Source organism: Coregonus clupeaformis, unplaced genomic scaffold (assembly GCF_020615455.1).
Source record: "Coregonus clupeaformis isolate EN_2021a unplaced genomic scaffold, ASM2061545v1 scaf0618, whole genome shotgun sequence".
Taxonomy (NCBI): domain Eukaryota; kingdom Metazoa; phylum Chordata; class Actinopteri; order Salmoniformes; family Salmonidae; genus Coregonus; species Coregonus clupeaformis.
This window is the reverse complement of record NW_025534073.1, coordinates 97437-115048: the sequence shown is the minus strand read 5'-3', so window position 1 is coordinate 115048 and position 17612 is coordinate 97437. Positions and strand designations below refer to the sequence as shown.

General features: G+C 44.0%; 1 protein-coding gene across 3 annotated transcripts in view; it reads right to left on the bottom strand.

Moving 5' to 3' along the window:
* LOC121551431 (septin-9) overlaps positions 1-17612 on the bottom strand; it is a 118962-nt gene that overhangs the window by 51558 nt on the left and 49792 nt on the right. For all 3 annotated transcript variants that reach the window (XM_041864077.2, XM_041864080.2, XM_041864079.2), the window contains one exon: positions 11845-12597. In XM_041864077.2, the coding sequence (XP_041720011.1) occupies positions 11845-12597 (753 nt within the window). The remainder of the gene's footprint in view (positions 1-11844; positions 12598-17612) is intronic.

The following is a 17612-nucleotide window of genomic DNA, read 5'->3' as shown; positions in this document are numbered from 1 at the left end:
ATTAGAACTCACAAGGCTCCAGAGGGCTTTTGGCCCCGATGGCCTGACCTTTGCCCTTACAGGATGTCCATCATGTGACCAGAGAGGAATGTGAGTGGACCAAACAAATTAAAAGGACAAAAGTACTGTCTGGACTTATTCCTCTCTTCTCTCCACAGGAATGTCCTTCTACTCCGCTGCCACACAGGACACATACGTGGTGACATACTATGTTGTTAAAGAGCCATGTATTTAGATAATCTATGGCTCTGTTCTGTCCTATTACAGAGCTGTACATGTATAAATATAGGCTACATGTGGCTCCTATCTATTCTAGAACTAGTATTCCCACTCCATTCTCCCAATTCTTACCTTCCATTACACAACCTTAGAAAGCAGATTAAGCAACTCATACTATAGAGAGGCTCTCATCTTCAACCAATAAAACATGAGTAAACACTTAAATTACTTCCTGGTGTCAGGGAAAGGTCACGCCCCAGTAATGAGAGGGGTCAGTGACATCAGAGGGGGGTTTACCGTCGTCCTGTCTTTGGTGTTGTCACCTTCTAATAGTCACCTAAGAAGTCACCTCGTTCCTTCACATTACGTTTCCCTCCCTCATCCATCAAACAGAGCATTAGCAGCAACAAACACACAGCAATATGGTACCAGTTAGTTGGTCTAACAGTTGACATTCCACAGATAAACAATGAGGTCAACGGTATGAACCAGGGTCGTATCCATTAGGACACACCGTAGCAAAATGTTTTGCAATGGAAAACAAAAATGAGTGATCCTTATTGGACGAGTTCAGTCCGTTTTCTTCCGTTTGGTGCCTAATACGACCCAGTCCTTATGCGTAGTACTACTGCACATAGACTTTATGTGTGTGGTTTTCCCAATACTTCCCTTGACACACTCAGTATTACTGTCCTTAGGGAGGCTGTCTGTCAGCACTGGCTGCTTTACACCACCTGAGGGGCAGTGTGTGTGTGTTTGTCTGTTTACTGTGGCTTGGTTCTGCTCAGTCCTTCAGCTGACAGCCAAGAGAAACTTGAGCAAGGTCATACAACAGGAAACCGGAGGGACGGAGAGAGGGATGGATGGAGAGAGGGATGGATGGAGAGAGGGATGGATGGAGAGAGGGAGGGATGGATGGGGAGAGAGAGGGATGGATGGAGAGAGGGAGGGATGGATGGAGAGAGAGAGGGATGGATGGAGAGAGGGAGGGATGGAGAGAGGGATGGATGGAGAGAGGGATGGATGGAGAGAGGGAGGGATGGATGGGGAGAGAGAGGGATGGATGGGGAGAGGGAGGGATGGAGAGAGGGAGGGATGGAGAGAGGGATGGATGAGAGAGGGAGGGAGGGAGGGATGTAGAGAGGGAGGGATGGAGAGAGGGAGGGAGAAAGACAAAAGGAGAGCAAGAGTGAGTATGCATACAGGCTCACTGCGTAGTCACGTCCAAGCCAGGCAGCTGTGTGTGTGTACAATGTGTGTGTATGTGTGTACAATGTGTGTGTGTGTGTGTACAATGTATGTGTGTGTGTGTGTGCATGAGATCATTTCCTACAGCACCACTGAAAACAGCTCCTCTGCAATGTTCCTGTCTGTCATCACTATCACTAACGCCTGGAAGCACAAGACCTACAGAAACGTCTTCCAACATTTTACAGCAACACATTTCAAAGCTTTGAAATCCAATTGAAAACATTCAATCACATATTAAATGTAATGTTTCACATATCCATTCCATACACTGAGCAGACAGCATTTACAGTTATGACACCGTAAAGTCCACTGTAACATGGAGCAGACTGACATTTGGCACATACTGTATTTGCTGTTGAATTAAATGGCCAATGGAATAAAATTGGCCATTGCAAATAGTTAGTTAACTATCACTGAAGAACAAATCCCTCACTACCCATACACTATGTAAAAGCATTTTTATTTTGGTAAATTAAAGACACCTTAACGTCCACTGTAATACATTTGACCATCTACTGTTTAACAACACCCCCATAAAAGGTACTTGTACCCTACCCTTGTATCAGTAGTCCATCTCTAGCACCTGTCTCCTAGGCCAGACACACTTAAGGTCCCACTGCACTGCCCTCTCACGGTGCTGTACACTGGGGTGCCAGAGGTAGAGGATATGGATGGAAACACACTTATACTTCCCAAATATTACCTCATGTGTCTGAAAACACACTCCTCCTACACAGGGCTTAAATGTTTGAGTTCCCAGATCTCTCAGATCCACCTCTACGCAGACGACACCATTTTGTATACATCTGGCCCTTCATTGGACACTGTGTTAACAAACCTCCAAACGAGCTTCAATTCCATACAACACTCCTTCAGTAGCCTCCAACTGCTCTTAAACACTAGTAAAACTAAATGCATGCTCTTCAACCGAACGCTGCTTGCACCCGCCCACCCGACTAGAATCACTACTCTCGACGGGTCTGACCTAGAGTATGTGGACAACTACAAATATCTAGGTGTCTGGTTAGACTGTAAACTCTCCTTCCAGACTCACATTAAGAATCTCCAATCCAAAGTTAAATCTAGAATCGGTTTCCTATTTCTCAACAAAGCCTCCTTCACTCATGCTGCCAAACATGCCCTCGTAAAACTGACTATCCTACCGATCCTTGACTTCGGCGATGTCATTTACAAAATAGCCTCCAACACTCTACTCAGCAAATTGGATGTAGTCTATCACAGTGCCATCCGTTTTGTCTCCAAAGCCCCATATAATACCCACCACTGTGACCTGTACGCTCTTGTTGGCTGGTCCTCACTACATATTCGTCGCCAAACCCACTGGCTCCAGGCCATCTATAAATCACTGCTAGGCAAATCCCGCCTTATCTTAGCTCATTGGTCACCATAGCAACACCCACCCGTAGTCTGCGCTCCAGCGGGTATATCTCACTGGTCATCCCCAAAGCCAACACCTCCTTTGGCCGCAATTCCTTCCAGTTCTCTGCTGCCAATGACTGGAACAAATTGCAAAAATCTCTGAAGCTGGAGACTTATCTCCCTCACTAACTTTAAGCATCAGTTGTCAGAGCACCTTACCGATCACTGCACCTGTACACAGCCCATCTGAAATTAGCCCGCCCAACTACCTCATCCCTATATTGTTATTTATTTTGCTCATTTGTACCCCAGTATCTCTATTTGCACATCATCTCTTGCACATCTATCATTCCAGTGTTAATACTAATTGTAATTATTTTGCACTATAGCCTATTTTATTGCCTTACCTCCATAACTTGCTAAATTTGCACACACTGTATATTATATGTATTTCTGTTGTATTTTTGACTTTGTTTTGTTTTACCCCATATGTAACTCTGTGTTGTTGTTTTTATCGCACTGCTTTGCTTTATCTTGGCCAGGTCGCAGTTGTAAATGAGAACTTGTTCTCAACTGGTTTACCTGGTTAAATAAAGGTGAAATAAAATAAAATAAAAAAACATCACACCATTATGGAGGTTACCTATTTTGAAAATAAAGCTACATAAAACTTTGTCACAGCAAGGTTGTCACTCAGACCATTGAGATAAATGTATCAAAGAAATAAAATGGCTAGAATGGATAATGGTCTAATCATTCTGTTTCTCAGCCCTCTATCTAACTATCTGACAGAGGGGGGCACTAGTAGCCTACACCTCGTTCAGAGGAATGCTTTCATCCGTAGAATACAATGACGGTCCTCTCATCATTACAGATTCATTTCTGGAATATGGGTTCAAACCATTGTCTTAGTCCCAACACAATGTTAACGCAAAGAAGTTCAACATGTAGTCAACCATAGCAGCGACCCCCTTCGACATGTAGTCAACCACAGCAGCAGCCCCCTTCGACATGTAGTCAACCATAGCAGCAACCCCCCTCAACATGTAGTCAACCACAGCAGCAGCCCCCTTCGACATGTAGTCAACCACAGCAGCAGCCCCCTTCGACATGTAGTCAACCACAGCAGCAGCCCCCTTCGACATGTAGTCAACCACAGCAGCAACCCCCTTCAACATGTAGTCAACCACAGCAGCAGCCCCCTTCGACATGTAGTCAACCACAGCAGCAACCCCCTTCGACATGTAGTCAACCACAGCAGCAGCCCCCTTCGACATGTAGTCAACCACAGCAGCAACCCCCTTCGACATGTAGTCAACCACAGCAGCAACCCCCTTCAACATGTAGTCAACCACAGCAGCAGCCCCCTTCGACATGTAGTCAACCACAGCAGCAGCCCCCTTCGACATGTAGTCAACCACAGCCGCAACCCCCTTCGACATGTAGTCAACCACAGCAGCAACCCCCTTTAACAGTATGTGTTTACTCTAAGCTGACTATAGGGGTCAAAGGTGAGTTTCCAGTTTATTCCTCTCCCTGATAGCATTTACAGGAAATCCGGGATCTATTTCTCCCCCTGTCTCAACACCCCCTCTAACTCTAAAGGGGTTCTCTCTAACACACTCACTACAGGAGGAACTCTCACCCCTTTTCCTATCAAAACAATCTTTGGGATTCTCTCACTCTCAATTCCATGGGCTTTATTGGCATGGGAAACATATGTTTACATTGCTAAAGCAAGTGAAATATAGATCTCGATCTCCCTCTCCCTCACAGCCATGTCTGGGTTCTCTCCTCTCCACATAATACCCCCAAACCAGTGGAAAATATTAGCCGATGATGCAGGTCAAACGGTGATTCCTGGACTGGTTCCATCTTACTCCACCACATACCCACACACATCACTAGACCTCAGACCACATTTCTCAGGATATTCTTCCCTTCTTATGATTAGAGGACATTTTTACATCAGTAAAACATCTGATACTGATCTAAACTCAAGCAAAGACTTTTGGTGCTGTGATATTCAGTACGATAACCATGGATGAATACTCAAACAGAACCACCACAAAATGCAGGACTTTTCCCTGTTTGGAGCCATTCATTGGTCCCTAGGTGCAAACGCTACCTACCTGGCGAGCTAAATCAAGTGTACCTATACATTCAGCCCTAGGAGGCCATGGTAGATTGAGCGATCTCATTGCATAGAGTTATTTCAGCACTTGGAGAGGCTGTTTGTTACAGTGATGAAACGGCCAATAAGGAGCAGTCAACAGAGAAGCAGCAGCAGGAAAAGCTGGAAATTGAAGGATTTCAATTTTTACGCTGCACGTTTATGGACTCCAGATTTGGAATGTCACACCTATCAGCTGCCTGCGTCTCCCTTGGACCAGACTACACAGACAGCATGAACACAACCACCTTATAGGAGCTCCACTCACAGTAACACCACCATACTGCCTCTTAGGGGCTTCACAATAACACCACCATACTGCCTCTTAGGGGCTTCACAATAACACCACCATACTGCCTCTTAGGGGCTTCACAATAACACCACCATACTGCCTCTTAGGGGCTTCACAATAACACCACCATACTGCCTCTTAGGGGCTTCACAATAACACCACCATACTGCCTCTTAGGGGCTTCACAATAACACCACCATACTGCCTCTTAGGGGCTTCACAATAACATCACCATACTGCCTCTTAGGGGCTTCACAATAACACCACCATACTGCCTCTTAGGGGCTTCACAATAACACCACCATACTGCCTCTTAGGGGCTTCACAATAACACCACCATACTGCCTCTTAGGGGCTTCACAATAACACCACCATACTGCCTCTTAGGGCCTTCACAATAACACCACCATACTGCCTCTTAGGGGCTTCACAATAACACCACCATACTGCCTCTTAGGGGCTTCACAATAACACCACCATACTGCCTCTTAGGGGCTTCAAAATAACAGCAGCACGAGCAGGGCCAAGAGTTTGTCCTGGACCTGTGACTCAACTAGTAAAACTCTGGGTCATAGTTACAGGCTTTAATGTGACCCAGAGTTTTTAGGTACTATATTATCAGTACCATAGAACTAGGAATTAGAATAGTAGAATGGACATTAACCTTCTTATGATAGAACAAAGGTCAGCCATTTTAGTCAGGGAGTTGGTTAACCATGGTTTGCCAGTGCTGTAATAAGATAGTGTAAAATAATGAATTTGAAGAATGTATCTGCACTGTATGTTTGTAAGCTAGCTAGCCAGACAGTTTTAACAATGCAGTCAATCCACAGCCATACACTGGCTGAAATCAGTTGATAATAGGTCTTAGACAAGTTGTAAATGCAACAAGTATTGATATTGTATCATATAAATAGCACTCACAGCTTTCCAAGAAAACAAACATTTAGACATTTATGATCTGTTTACAGATATGTTAGAGGCTATTTATACAGAAAATTGGTATAAAACATATATAAACTGGTTTTATAATTACAGTGTTCTGAAAGGCCCCAGAGTCTGCAACACCACTAAGCAAGGGGCACCACCAAGCAAGAGGCACCATGAAGACCAAGGAGCTCTCCAAACAGGTCAGGGACAAAGTTGTGGAGAAGTACAGATCAGGGTTGGGTTATAAAAAAATATCAGAAACTTTGAGAGACTTGCAGCTGTAATTGCTGCAAAAGGTGGCTCTACAAAGTATTTACTTTGGGGGCGGGGGGGGTGAATAGTTATGCATGCTCAAGTTCTGTTTATTTGTCTTATTTCTTGTTTGTTTTACAATAAAAAATATTATGCATCTTCAATGTGGTAGGCATGTTGTGTAAATCAAATGATACAAACCCCCCAAAAATCTATTTTAATTCCAGGTTGTAAGGCAACAAAATAGGAAAAATGCCAAGGGGGGTGAATACTTGCGCAAGCCACTGTATACAGCAAGAGTTTAGGTTGACAATTCTATTACACCATTTCTGATATATCACATGCCTTATTTACTTTATAGGTAAAATCAGGATTATGCCTCTATTGCCAATATTTCCTATTAGACTGATTTGGAATTCTCCCTGACCAATAGGGCTGCCATTTTCACCACGTTCTGGAACTTTGAGGCCTTATGACATACTCTGAGTCGATATTCACGTCATAAGAAGGAAAAATTGGGGAAAACAAACATTCTTTCCCATTGAACCCCATTGTAAAAGAGACAACTTAATTGTTGATTTTAGTTATATAGAAATAACAAAACAGGCTGAAAAGCTGCTGTGTTGTTCAATGTACATGTAACCAGGTAAAAAATCCTGACCTACGGTTCGAAATGCTCCTACATAGGGAAATAGAGCTTGCGAGAAGAACCCAGGCTATTAGGCGTGGGAGAGTGGGAAATGTGGGGACCTGGTGTCCAAGTAGGTTACACGTAGCTATGTGTGTGGAAAACATTTAATCACAGGTTAAATCACATTTAACTTGTTTAGTATAGTCTGTTTGTAACTCCACTCACTACTTATAGCTGTATAGTCCGTTAGTTTGTGTTGTTGGTCTTGCCTAGCGTAATGTTCCGGTTGGTAGCTAGCTAGCACTCACTCACTCATGTGGCTGCTAGCACCGTCAAGAAAAGGGGCATGAGGGAACTACAATATTACGTTTTTCTAAGTAGTGAACGCTCATGCGCAGGCAATGTTGAAAAGTAATCTTTAGACATTTACTTTTCCTTAATGTAGTTTTGTAATTGACTAAAACAAGCAGACAACAAGAACATTGAGTTTTAAAAAGGTCAAGTTTTTGCTGTGAGCCAATGGAGTAACCTAGGTAACCACAGGTTGTTTTCCCCACAGGCGGGTGGGGCCACGACGTTCTATCTAATACCGACTGGGACTATAGCCCCTCTAGTAATTTAATAGGATCTCTATGATCAGTACTAACTCTGGGCCCTAGTTATAGGCTTTAATGAGATCCAGAGTTTTTCTGGGTCAGGTCACATTTTCAGGAACAACTCTTGGCCTAACCATGAGTGCCGTCTCCAAAACTGTTCCGATGAAGTGGAGCAGTCAACCAACTCTCTCTGACCTCTAGTGTCAGAGGAGAGTCAGTGAACCCAAACCGTTACAAGGACTGATGTGGTCTGAAACATATCTAATATTCTGAATTCTGTTTTTGTAACTTTATTTTCATCATCAGTACAGTAAGAGTTCATAGGGGATGGAGTTACTACGGCATGTTCATTATAACGAATTACACTTCATACCGGGGCACAAGGACATCAGGTAAATGCCAAGTCTGACATCACACTTAAAGGGGCACTTCAACACTTTTGAACCTCATATTCATTACCACACAAGACACTGGTATGTGCTGGAGATAATGAATGAGGTAAAAAAGTGGTTAAGTGGCCCTTTAACTTCCCCCACAATGACCTAAGTCCTCTCCCACGAGGAGACAGGAATAAGCCAAGGCTACTTAGACCTTTAATGAGAGAGGTAGGCCTACAGAGAGGAAGCCTTCAAGCCCCCACAATGTCAACATTGCATCATCTGTATTCATACACTCATGACCTCACTCATACCTCCCTGACCCTTCACGTTGAAATGGTCCCATCCTTTGATGCTTTTGTGGTGGTTTTCTGGTGGTTTGAGAAAAAGCACATCTTTAGCCGAAATAACATTCACTTCATTGCCCTTTTCATCTTTAAACTGGATGGGCCGAAGGTTTGGTATATCTTTAAACTGGATGGGCCGAAGGTTTGGTATGCCTGAATCATGAGTCATAGTTCTTGGTGCACAGTTCCTAGCCACAGTAGGATGACTGGTACTTTTCCCCAGAAGAAAAACTAAAATTAGGACACACGACTTAGAAAAAGCACAACAGAATGTTCTTATTTTATCTCAAGGCTTTGCTAACCATGGCTCTGTCCCAAATGACACCCTATTACGTTTAAAAGTGCACTTCTTTTGAGCTGGGCCCATAGGGCTCTTGTCAAAACTAGTGCACTTCATAGGGAATTAGGGTGCCACCACGGCATACTTCTACCATTAGTCACTGTGCTTCAACGTTCAAACTAGAGCTGGGACGATAAACCGAAAATTATCAACACCGACCAAACCGACCACTTATCGTGGGCATTTTGCTGATATCGTTCATTATGATAAGTAGCCTATACTAGAGAAATGTGAAGTTTGAAATAAAATCAGTTTGCTAATATGGGTGATTGTTAATGGGACAATTGATAGCTACAACATTCAAACTAGTAGTAATTTTTAAAGGGATACTTTGGGATTTTATCTAGTTATCTAGTTCCCCATAGTCAGATGAACTTGTGGATACCATTTTTATGTGTCCAATATGAAGGAAGTTAGAGGTAGCTTTGCGAGCCAATGCAGATACCCATTGACTTCCAGTCATTGCGCTAACGCTAGCAAGCAATTACGCTAGTGCTAGTTAGCATCTTGCTTCAAACTACACACAGAGACCAAAAAATTTTATCCAGCATTCACCTGACTCTGGGGAAATAGATAAAAGGCCTCATTGCCTAAATCCCGAAGCATCCATTTAAAGAGTAATTTAAAAAAAGCAGTGGTTCACATTGTTATAAATGTATCTTTCAATTTATCATTATCGTATTCATTCAGTCAATTTAGGCCTGAGTGGTATACCGTATTTTACTGTATACTGGTATTGATGCACGGACAGGTTTGAGTTTTTACTTTACCTTCTATAACAGTATGTTTGGTTTGTTAAATGTGATACGCAACTCCTACGCGTATAATGTCAATTTTTATAGTTTACTCCATTTGCTACTAGAGTCAGTGCGGAAATGATAATAAAAGTGCAGGAAATGAAAATTATTATTTTTTGGAGTTGGAGTCAAAAGTATAAATGGAGAAAGACCCATTGAAATCACTTATAATTTATGTGTTGTCACCCTAGGGTCATGAACTACTCATAAAGCATATTTAGAACTTGTATTATTCAAAAACCTAAAATACCTTCAAATACCGTCAAAAATGGCCAAAATATCGTGATATGAATTTGTCCCTATCACCCAGCTCTAGTTAAACCCCAAACAGCTCAAGACTAGGTCAGGTTAGACGGAGGAAAGGAAGGGTCTATCACTCTGGTTATGAATGATCCATCTTTACTGAAGGACTTTACTGCATGTCTACACAGGACACAGCGGAAGTATAGACCAGCAACTATGAAACACAACCACTACTTAACACCGGAGTCTACCCTGTAAAACGTCACTTCCAGGAAAAGCATTCTTATCTGAAAACCAAGGGAGTACCACATCATGCATAGTTCGGTTTCACAATTCCCAGCTACAGTGGGGAAAAAAAGTATTTAGTCAGCCACCAATTGTGCAAGTTCTCCCACTTAAAAAGATGAGAGAGGCCTGTAATTTTCATCACAGGTACACGTCAACTATGACAGACAAAATTAGAAAAAAAATTCCAGAAAATCACATTGTAGGATTTTTAATGAATTTATTGGCATATGATGGTGGAAAATAAGTATTTGGTCAATAACAAAAGTTTCTCAATACTTTGTTATATACCCTTTGTTGGCAATGACACAGGTCAAACGTTTTCTGTAAGTCTTCACAAGGTTTTCACACACTGTTGCTGGTATTTTGGCCCATTCCTCCATGCAGATCTCCTCTAGAGCAGTGATGTTTTGGGGCTGTCGCTGGGCAACACAGACTTTCAACTCCCTCCAAAGATTTTCTATGGGGTTGAGATCTGGAGACTGGCTAGGCCACTCCAGGACCTTGAAATGCTTCTTACGAGCTCACTCCTTCGTTGCCCGGGCGGTGTGTTTGGGATCATTGTCATGCTGAAAGACCCAGCCACGTTTCATCTTCAATGCCCTTGCTGATGGAAGGAGGGTTTCAACTCAATATCACGATACATGGCCCCATTCATTCTTTCCTTTACACGGATCAGTCGTCCTGGTCCCTTTGCAGAAAAACAGCCCCAAAGCATGATGTTTCCAACCCCATGCTTCACAGTAGGTATGGTGTTCTTTGGCTGCAACTCAGCATTCTTTGTCCTCCAAACATGACGGAGTTGAGTTTTTACCAAAAGTTATATTTTGGTTTCATCTGACCATATGACATTCTCCCAATCCTCTTCTGGATCATCCAAATGCACTTCAGACGGGCGGACATGTACTGGCTTAAGCAGGGGGACACACGTCCGCACTGCAGGATTTGAGTCCCTGGCGGCGTCGAGTGTGTTACTGATGGTTGGCTTTGTTACTTTGGTCCCAGCTCTCAGCAGGTCATTCACTAGGTCCCCCCGTGTGGTTCTGGGATTTTTGCTCACCGTTCTTGTGATCATTTTGACCCCACGGGGGTGAGATCTTGCATGGAGCCCCAGATCGAGGGAGATTATCAGTGGTCTTGTATGTCTTCCATTTCCTAATAATTGCTCCCACAGTTGATTTCTTCAAACCAAGCTGCTTACCTGTTGCAGATTCAGTCTTCCCAGCCTGGTGCAGGTCTACAATTTTGTTTTTTGGTGTCCTTTGACAGCTCTTTGGTCTTGGCCATTGTGAAGTTTGGAGTGTGACTGTTTGAGGTTGTGGACAGGTGTCTTTTTATACTGATAACAAGTTCAAACAGGTGCCATTAATACAGGTAACGAGTGGAGGACAGAGGAGCCTCTTAAAGAAGAAGTTACAGGTCTGTGAGAGCCAGAAATCTTGCTTGTTTGTAGGTGACCAAATACTTATTTTCCACCATAATTTGCAAATAAATTCATTAAAAATCCTACAATGGGGATTTTCTGGATTTTTTTTCTCAATTTGTCTGTCATAGTTGACGTGTACCTATGATGAAAATTACAGGCCTCTCTCATCTTTTTAAGTGGGAGAACTTGCACAATTGGTGGCTGACTAAATACTTTTTTGCCCCACTGTATGTCAACCTCTGTCTGCTTCAATTCAGTCCTGACTTATGCATAGACGTGTCATACATAGAATTAGATTAACTTACTCTCTGTAGGTCTGACGACGGGCATCTCGCTGACCGGGGGCTGTGTCCTCTCGCTCCTAGGCTCCACCAGGCTGGGCAGGGGGCCGCTGGGGGCTGGGGGGTGGCTGTTGTTCTCCACCACCCTGACCGGTGTTGGTCCTGCCATCTCTGACTGTCGGAAGACGGGCATCTCGGGTCTCCTGGAAGTAGGGGCCTCCACGGGGCTGGCTATGGGGGGGTCGGTCCTCCTCTGAGGGGGGTCAGGGATCCGGGTGGCTGAGGGACGCTGGGAGTCCCCCCTCCTGGGGGCCGCGGGGGGCTCGTGGGGCCGGGAGAGGGAGATCTCTGCCCGTCTGTGTGCCGAGCTGGAGTTGGAGATGGTGGAGCTCTCTGGGGCGGCTCCAGCTCGGGAACCAAGGCTCTGGGCCTCGGGCCTCTTCAGGCCGAAGCGGGCGATACCCGGGCTGGGCGAGCTGTCAATCTGCTTGGACGACACCTCAATGGAGATCTCGGTCCGGCGGGAGGAGGCTGTATCCGGGGCACGACCTCCTATCCCTCCCCCGAACAGCTCCATGCGTCTCAGGCTGGTTTTGGGGGAGCAGGGGTTGGAGTCAGAAGGCGAGGTTCTGGAGGGGTAGTCAGAGTTGCGGGAGGAGCCCAGGTCGTGGAAGCTTCGCTGGCTGGAGGTGGAGGAGCGGAGGTTGGTCCGACGGGACAGAGGGGAGGGATTGATGGATGCTTCAGACTCCTCTACCTCAAACGACCTCTTTAGTGCTGGAAAAGAGAAGACATGGTGTGGTCAGTCAACAGATCAACACAGAGGAATTGTGTTGCCTTGTAAGTTAATCAAGTAATATAATGAATGGATTAATAAACATCAAAATATGCATCAATATATTACGGATTAATAAACATTAAAATATGCATCAATATATTACACCATTTCATAATTTAGCGGAGTAGCCTACTGCTATGGCATAACTAGGCTTCCAAAATACAAGAGATGGGAAAGCGTTTCTGATTTTGATACATCCCTTGGAAAAAGTTGTAGGCCTACAATTTGATTTCTAAAGTGTTTGGGGAACACTATTAAAAAATCAAGTTGAAAACGGAATCACTGGGTCACATAATAAAACCCAAACCCTATGGAATCCCAATGAAACACAAGCGCAAATATTAACAGGGAAAGTCCATTCATTACCTGATTTAATACGCTTCACGTATTTTTTCATCATTGCGATTTAGTTATTTAACATTCCTTCAATGAAAACGTGACTGACTCACAACAAACCGATGTGCACAGACTGTTCAAACACAACCACAGCGCGCGCTATTGGGGTGTATTCATTACCTCTTACAACGGAAACCGTTTACGGGTTAAGAACCAAATGGAAGCAAACGGAACGAAACGGGGCGGGACCTACCTGAATTTGTCCAATAGAAACTCTAGTTTTCGTTGCAAAACTTTTCCGTTTTATGTAAACGGTTTCTGCTACAAAATATTACAAAACGTTTTGCAACAGAATCGGCGTAATGAATACAACCCTGCGCTCGCCCTGCTTATGAATTGTGATGAATCAGCAGGCATTTTTCAATAAAAAAACTACAATTCAGTTCAATTCTGCCCATTGAATAAAAACGCAGCAACAGGTTGGCTAACGGTGTGACCTTTATGTATACCATCTATGGGTGTGACGTGCATCATATTTTGGTCACGTGACCCACTTACGTTTATAGTAAAACCTGATATTAGTCAATTTCCCATTTCTATGTAAAGCTGATTATAATGTATCATTAGTAATTTCTTTAGTAATCTCTTTAGTAATGAAGTTTCTACGACCAATATTAGTATTACCCAGCTCACTAGAAATAGTATCCTGCACACTCTTCAGCATTTTGCTTTTCTAGTGAAATATCTTCCTGCTTCAAATAAATGAAGCATCATCACACACCCAACCACCCCCATTCGCACACACAGACGCACACAGACATATATGCACACACACACACACACACACACACACACAGGGCTGTGGCCCAGACAGTTTCATGCTATAATCTTCATAAAATGATCCTTGAAAGATAGCTACAACCAACCAGATGAGAGGGAAGCCAGCCAGCAGGTAATTCCATTATTCCATTAGCAAACACTGAGTTCTCCATTTCACCAGGCTGCCTTAACTAACCAAGGTAGACAGGGGAGTTGGCTAAAGCACTGGCAGATCTGGGGCCAGGCTAGTAGAGCAATGAGCCCCAGGTAAAAAAAGATTTGGGACCTGGGGCTTACCGTTTCCAGTTGTTGTTGTTATTGTTATTGTTGTTGTTGTTGTTGTTGTTGTTGTGTTTCTGTTGTGTTTCTAAATCGGCCTCGTTACTACAGCCGTACAGTATGTGGTTCCAACTGTTCCGTGTCAGTTTGGAGGTTGCGACACCTGGCTAACCTCTGCTCTTCCAGACTAGAGCCCTGGAGCTCCCAAATAAACAACCCAGCCAGCGCCAGCATCTTCCCCGCTCAGAGGGCCCCGAGCAAGGGAGCAGCATGGGGGTAATAGACCCCCTTATGGAGCTCGATATTTTCACACACTTGGTTCTTTTCATCAGGTTTTTGTGTCGTATTACTGAATAAAAGCCATGCTGGCTGCAGGTCATGCGGGGCTACCTCGAGACTTAAAGATGTGTGAGTAGAGACATGACAGATGCTGTGCTATTGATGGGGTTTGATACAGAATTCTGGGTGTAATAGCTGAACAGTTCGGAAAAAGTTTAGTTTCACTGAGGAAAGAGACCAAAACGAGGAGTCATGTTTCATGCATCATGGATATTTTTGTGATATAAAAATTGTGTGTCTGCTTAAATAAGGCTGAGTCTTGCTGGCCTAATGTTCCTCTAAACTCCTTGTAACCTTCTGCACAGATACGGGAAATCTCAGCTGGTTGACGGTTATCGACAGGTTGGCATTCCAGGTCTGTCACCGCTCTGGGCCCTCGAGGTACTTTGGACACATGCTCACAGACAATGGCTGGCTTTATCCCAGCGCTCCCTGGCTAATAGTGGTCTGCCATGGGCATGCCAGCGAGGTGAGGCCAGGTGACTGATGGCCAACTGTTACAAACAGGGATTAGGTTTCCTCCCTGAGACAGGAAGAGGGATCTGGCCCACTGTCAGCAGGGCCGTGTTTACATTTTACATTTTGGTCATTTTGCAGACGCTCTTATCCAGTGCATTAATTCAGCCAAGACAACCACATCACAATCATTGTAAGTAAAAATGTCCTCAAGCTATCAGCAAAATCAATGCTAGTTAGTAATTGTTCATTAGGGCACAGCGTAAGAAAACATTTAGCAATGGGGAACAAATATGAGTGCTTCATATTGGACAAGTTTAGGTAGTCCCGCAATGTTTCAATCCGTTTTCTACCGTTTGGTGATTTATGAACTCAACCCAAGATAGTGGCCTGATGATGAGTGTGATAGAGAGTGCTGTGTTGTTAAGGCTATATCTCAATAGTCTAAAATGGCCTCTTCGTCTCTCCATCTGTTTTCCTCCATCTGAGATAACATTAAAGAACTGGTCTTTTGAAAGTGAGTTCCTGGAAAGAATCCCCCATATCCTGTTGAAGGCCAGTTTGGGAAGCCAATAAGATGTTCAATCACATAGTAGGACACCTGGAATCTGGAGGAGTGGGTGCACCACATGAATAACAGCATCCGGCCTTCATAAAGCGTCTTAGAGTAGGAACGCTGATCTAGAATACGTTTATTATTTTACATTACAATTAATGTACAGGGGGGTAACTGATCCTAGATAAGCACTCCTATTCTGAGATACTTTATGAATAGAAGCCCAATGGTCTCAGCACAATTCTGACCAGTTTTGAGGATTACAGTGTGACAGAGGCTGTCCTGATGTGCCTACAGTGTATTACAGTTCACTGACAGCCATGCTAGTGGAAAAGGGATACCTAGTCAGTTGCATTTAGTCCATCAGAGGTGCAGGGGGCTGCCTTAATCTACAGCCACGTCATCTGGGGAGCAGTTGTTGTTGGGGGTTAACTGCCTTGCTCAAGGGTAGAACAACAGAATTTTCCACCTTGCTGGCTCAGGGATTCAAACCAGCAACCTTTCGGTTACTGGCCCACCGCTCTTAACCACTAGGCTACCTACCGCCCCGTGATAAGGAGAGTCATGCATCTGGATAGAGATAAGGACTAAGCCATGTGGCCCATGCTGCAAACAGACAGATACTAGATCTGTTACCACAGCTGACTAACCACCTGATGCTACGGCTGATCCTGCATAACAGATATAGACAAACAAAGATCTAGACCAGCGTTGTAACAAAGAACACTTTTGAGACAAAATGGCATTAACAAAATGGGCCATGAAATTCCATCTACCTGTAGATATAGCTGATATAATGCCTTATGAGACATAAAAAGCCGTTTAGATACAGTGACTCAACAGGAAATAAGGAAGAGCCTAAAACAACATCCCTGATGAAGTCATACTTACAGAGCAGAAATAACAGGAAGTATTTGAAGCAAGGATGAATAGTTACAGTAGTTAGTCCCATATAGATCCTATTCAATTATTAGTATTCTAATTTCTTAATTCTATGGTTAGTCTTGCGTAGCCTCTGTCACTCCACTTAACAGTAAAATAGGAATCATTTCAACTCAAAAAAGTTTCCACAACACAAAAGTGCCATTTAAAGGGCCACTTAACCTCAGATTTATTATCTCCATACATCACCATACCAGTGTCTACATTTGCAGCGACAGTCTTCACAGTGTTGAGGAGCCAACCACCAGATAGTGTGATTGATATAATGATCAGTCTGGGTGTAGTGATGTGAGGGGAGGACGAAAGAGAGGGGAGCTGTGTGTGTGTGTGTGTGTGTGTGTGTGTGTGTGTGTGTGTGTGTGTGTGTGTGTGTGTGTGTGTGTGTGCGTGAGTGCATGAGTGTGTGTCGGATCTGTGGTAAGAGAGGCACCAGCTGACTGGAGGCCCAACAGACAGACAGGAGACAGAGGCACTCTCAGCTCTTGTGTGTTTTGTGTGTGTGTGTGTGTGTGTGTGTGTGTGTGTGTGTGTATGTGGCCCTCTCCCCCTGTGTAGTAAGGTAAACACTGAGGGGTTTGAGCCTGGCTCATTGAGGCTCTGACGCACATCTCAGCCACTGGCCCCTAAATCACTACTGTGTTATACTCACACAATACTGCTGGAGGGGAACTGTGAGAGAGAGAGAGAGAGAGAGAGAGGGTCTGTGTACAGTATGTGTATTTGAGCATATTGGGCAAACTGTTTATGTCCCAATGTGTGTATATATGTATGTTTGTGTACATGTATACTGCATGTACTGTATGTTTATGTGTTTGCATGCCAGTTTGTGTGTTTGTGGTGCCGCCTCCATGCCAGCTTGTCTGTATGTTTCCCAGCTCAAGGACAAAGGCGTGTGAAGCCTCAAAGCGTCATTATCAGGAGCTATACAGTATCAGGAGATAACAGTGATCACAAGCCTCCCAGCAACGGCTAGATAATTATAATGAGGACCAAATGTCAACGCTGTTCTTTACTTTATTCACCTCTCTCTCTCTCTCTCTCTCTCTCTCTCTCTCTCTCTCTCTCTCTCTCTCTCTCTCTCTCTCTCTCTCTCTCTCTCTCTCTCTTGCTCTCTCTCAAAACGTGTTTTCCTCCATTAAAATGAACTAGCAATGCAAGTCTGTTTCTGCTTCAGCCAACTTTCATTACCATGGCAGGATCGCGTTCAGTAGGGCCGGCAATGGAATA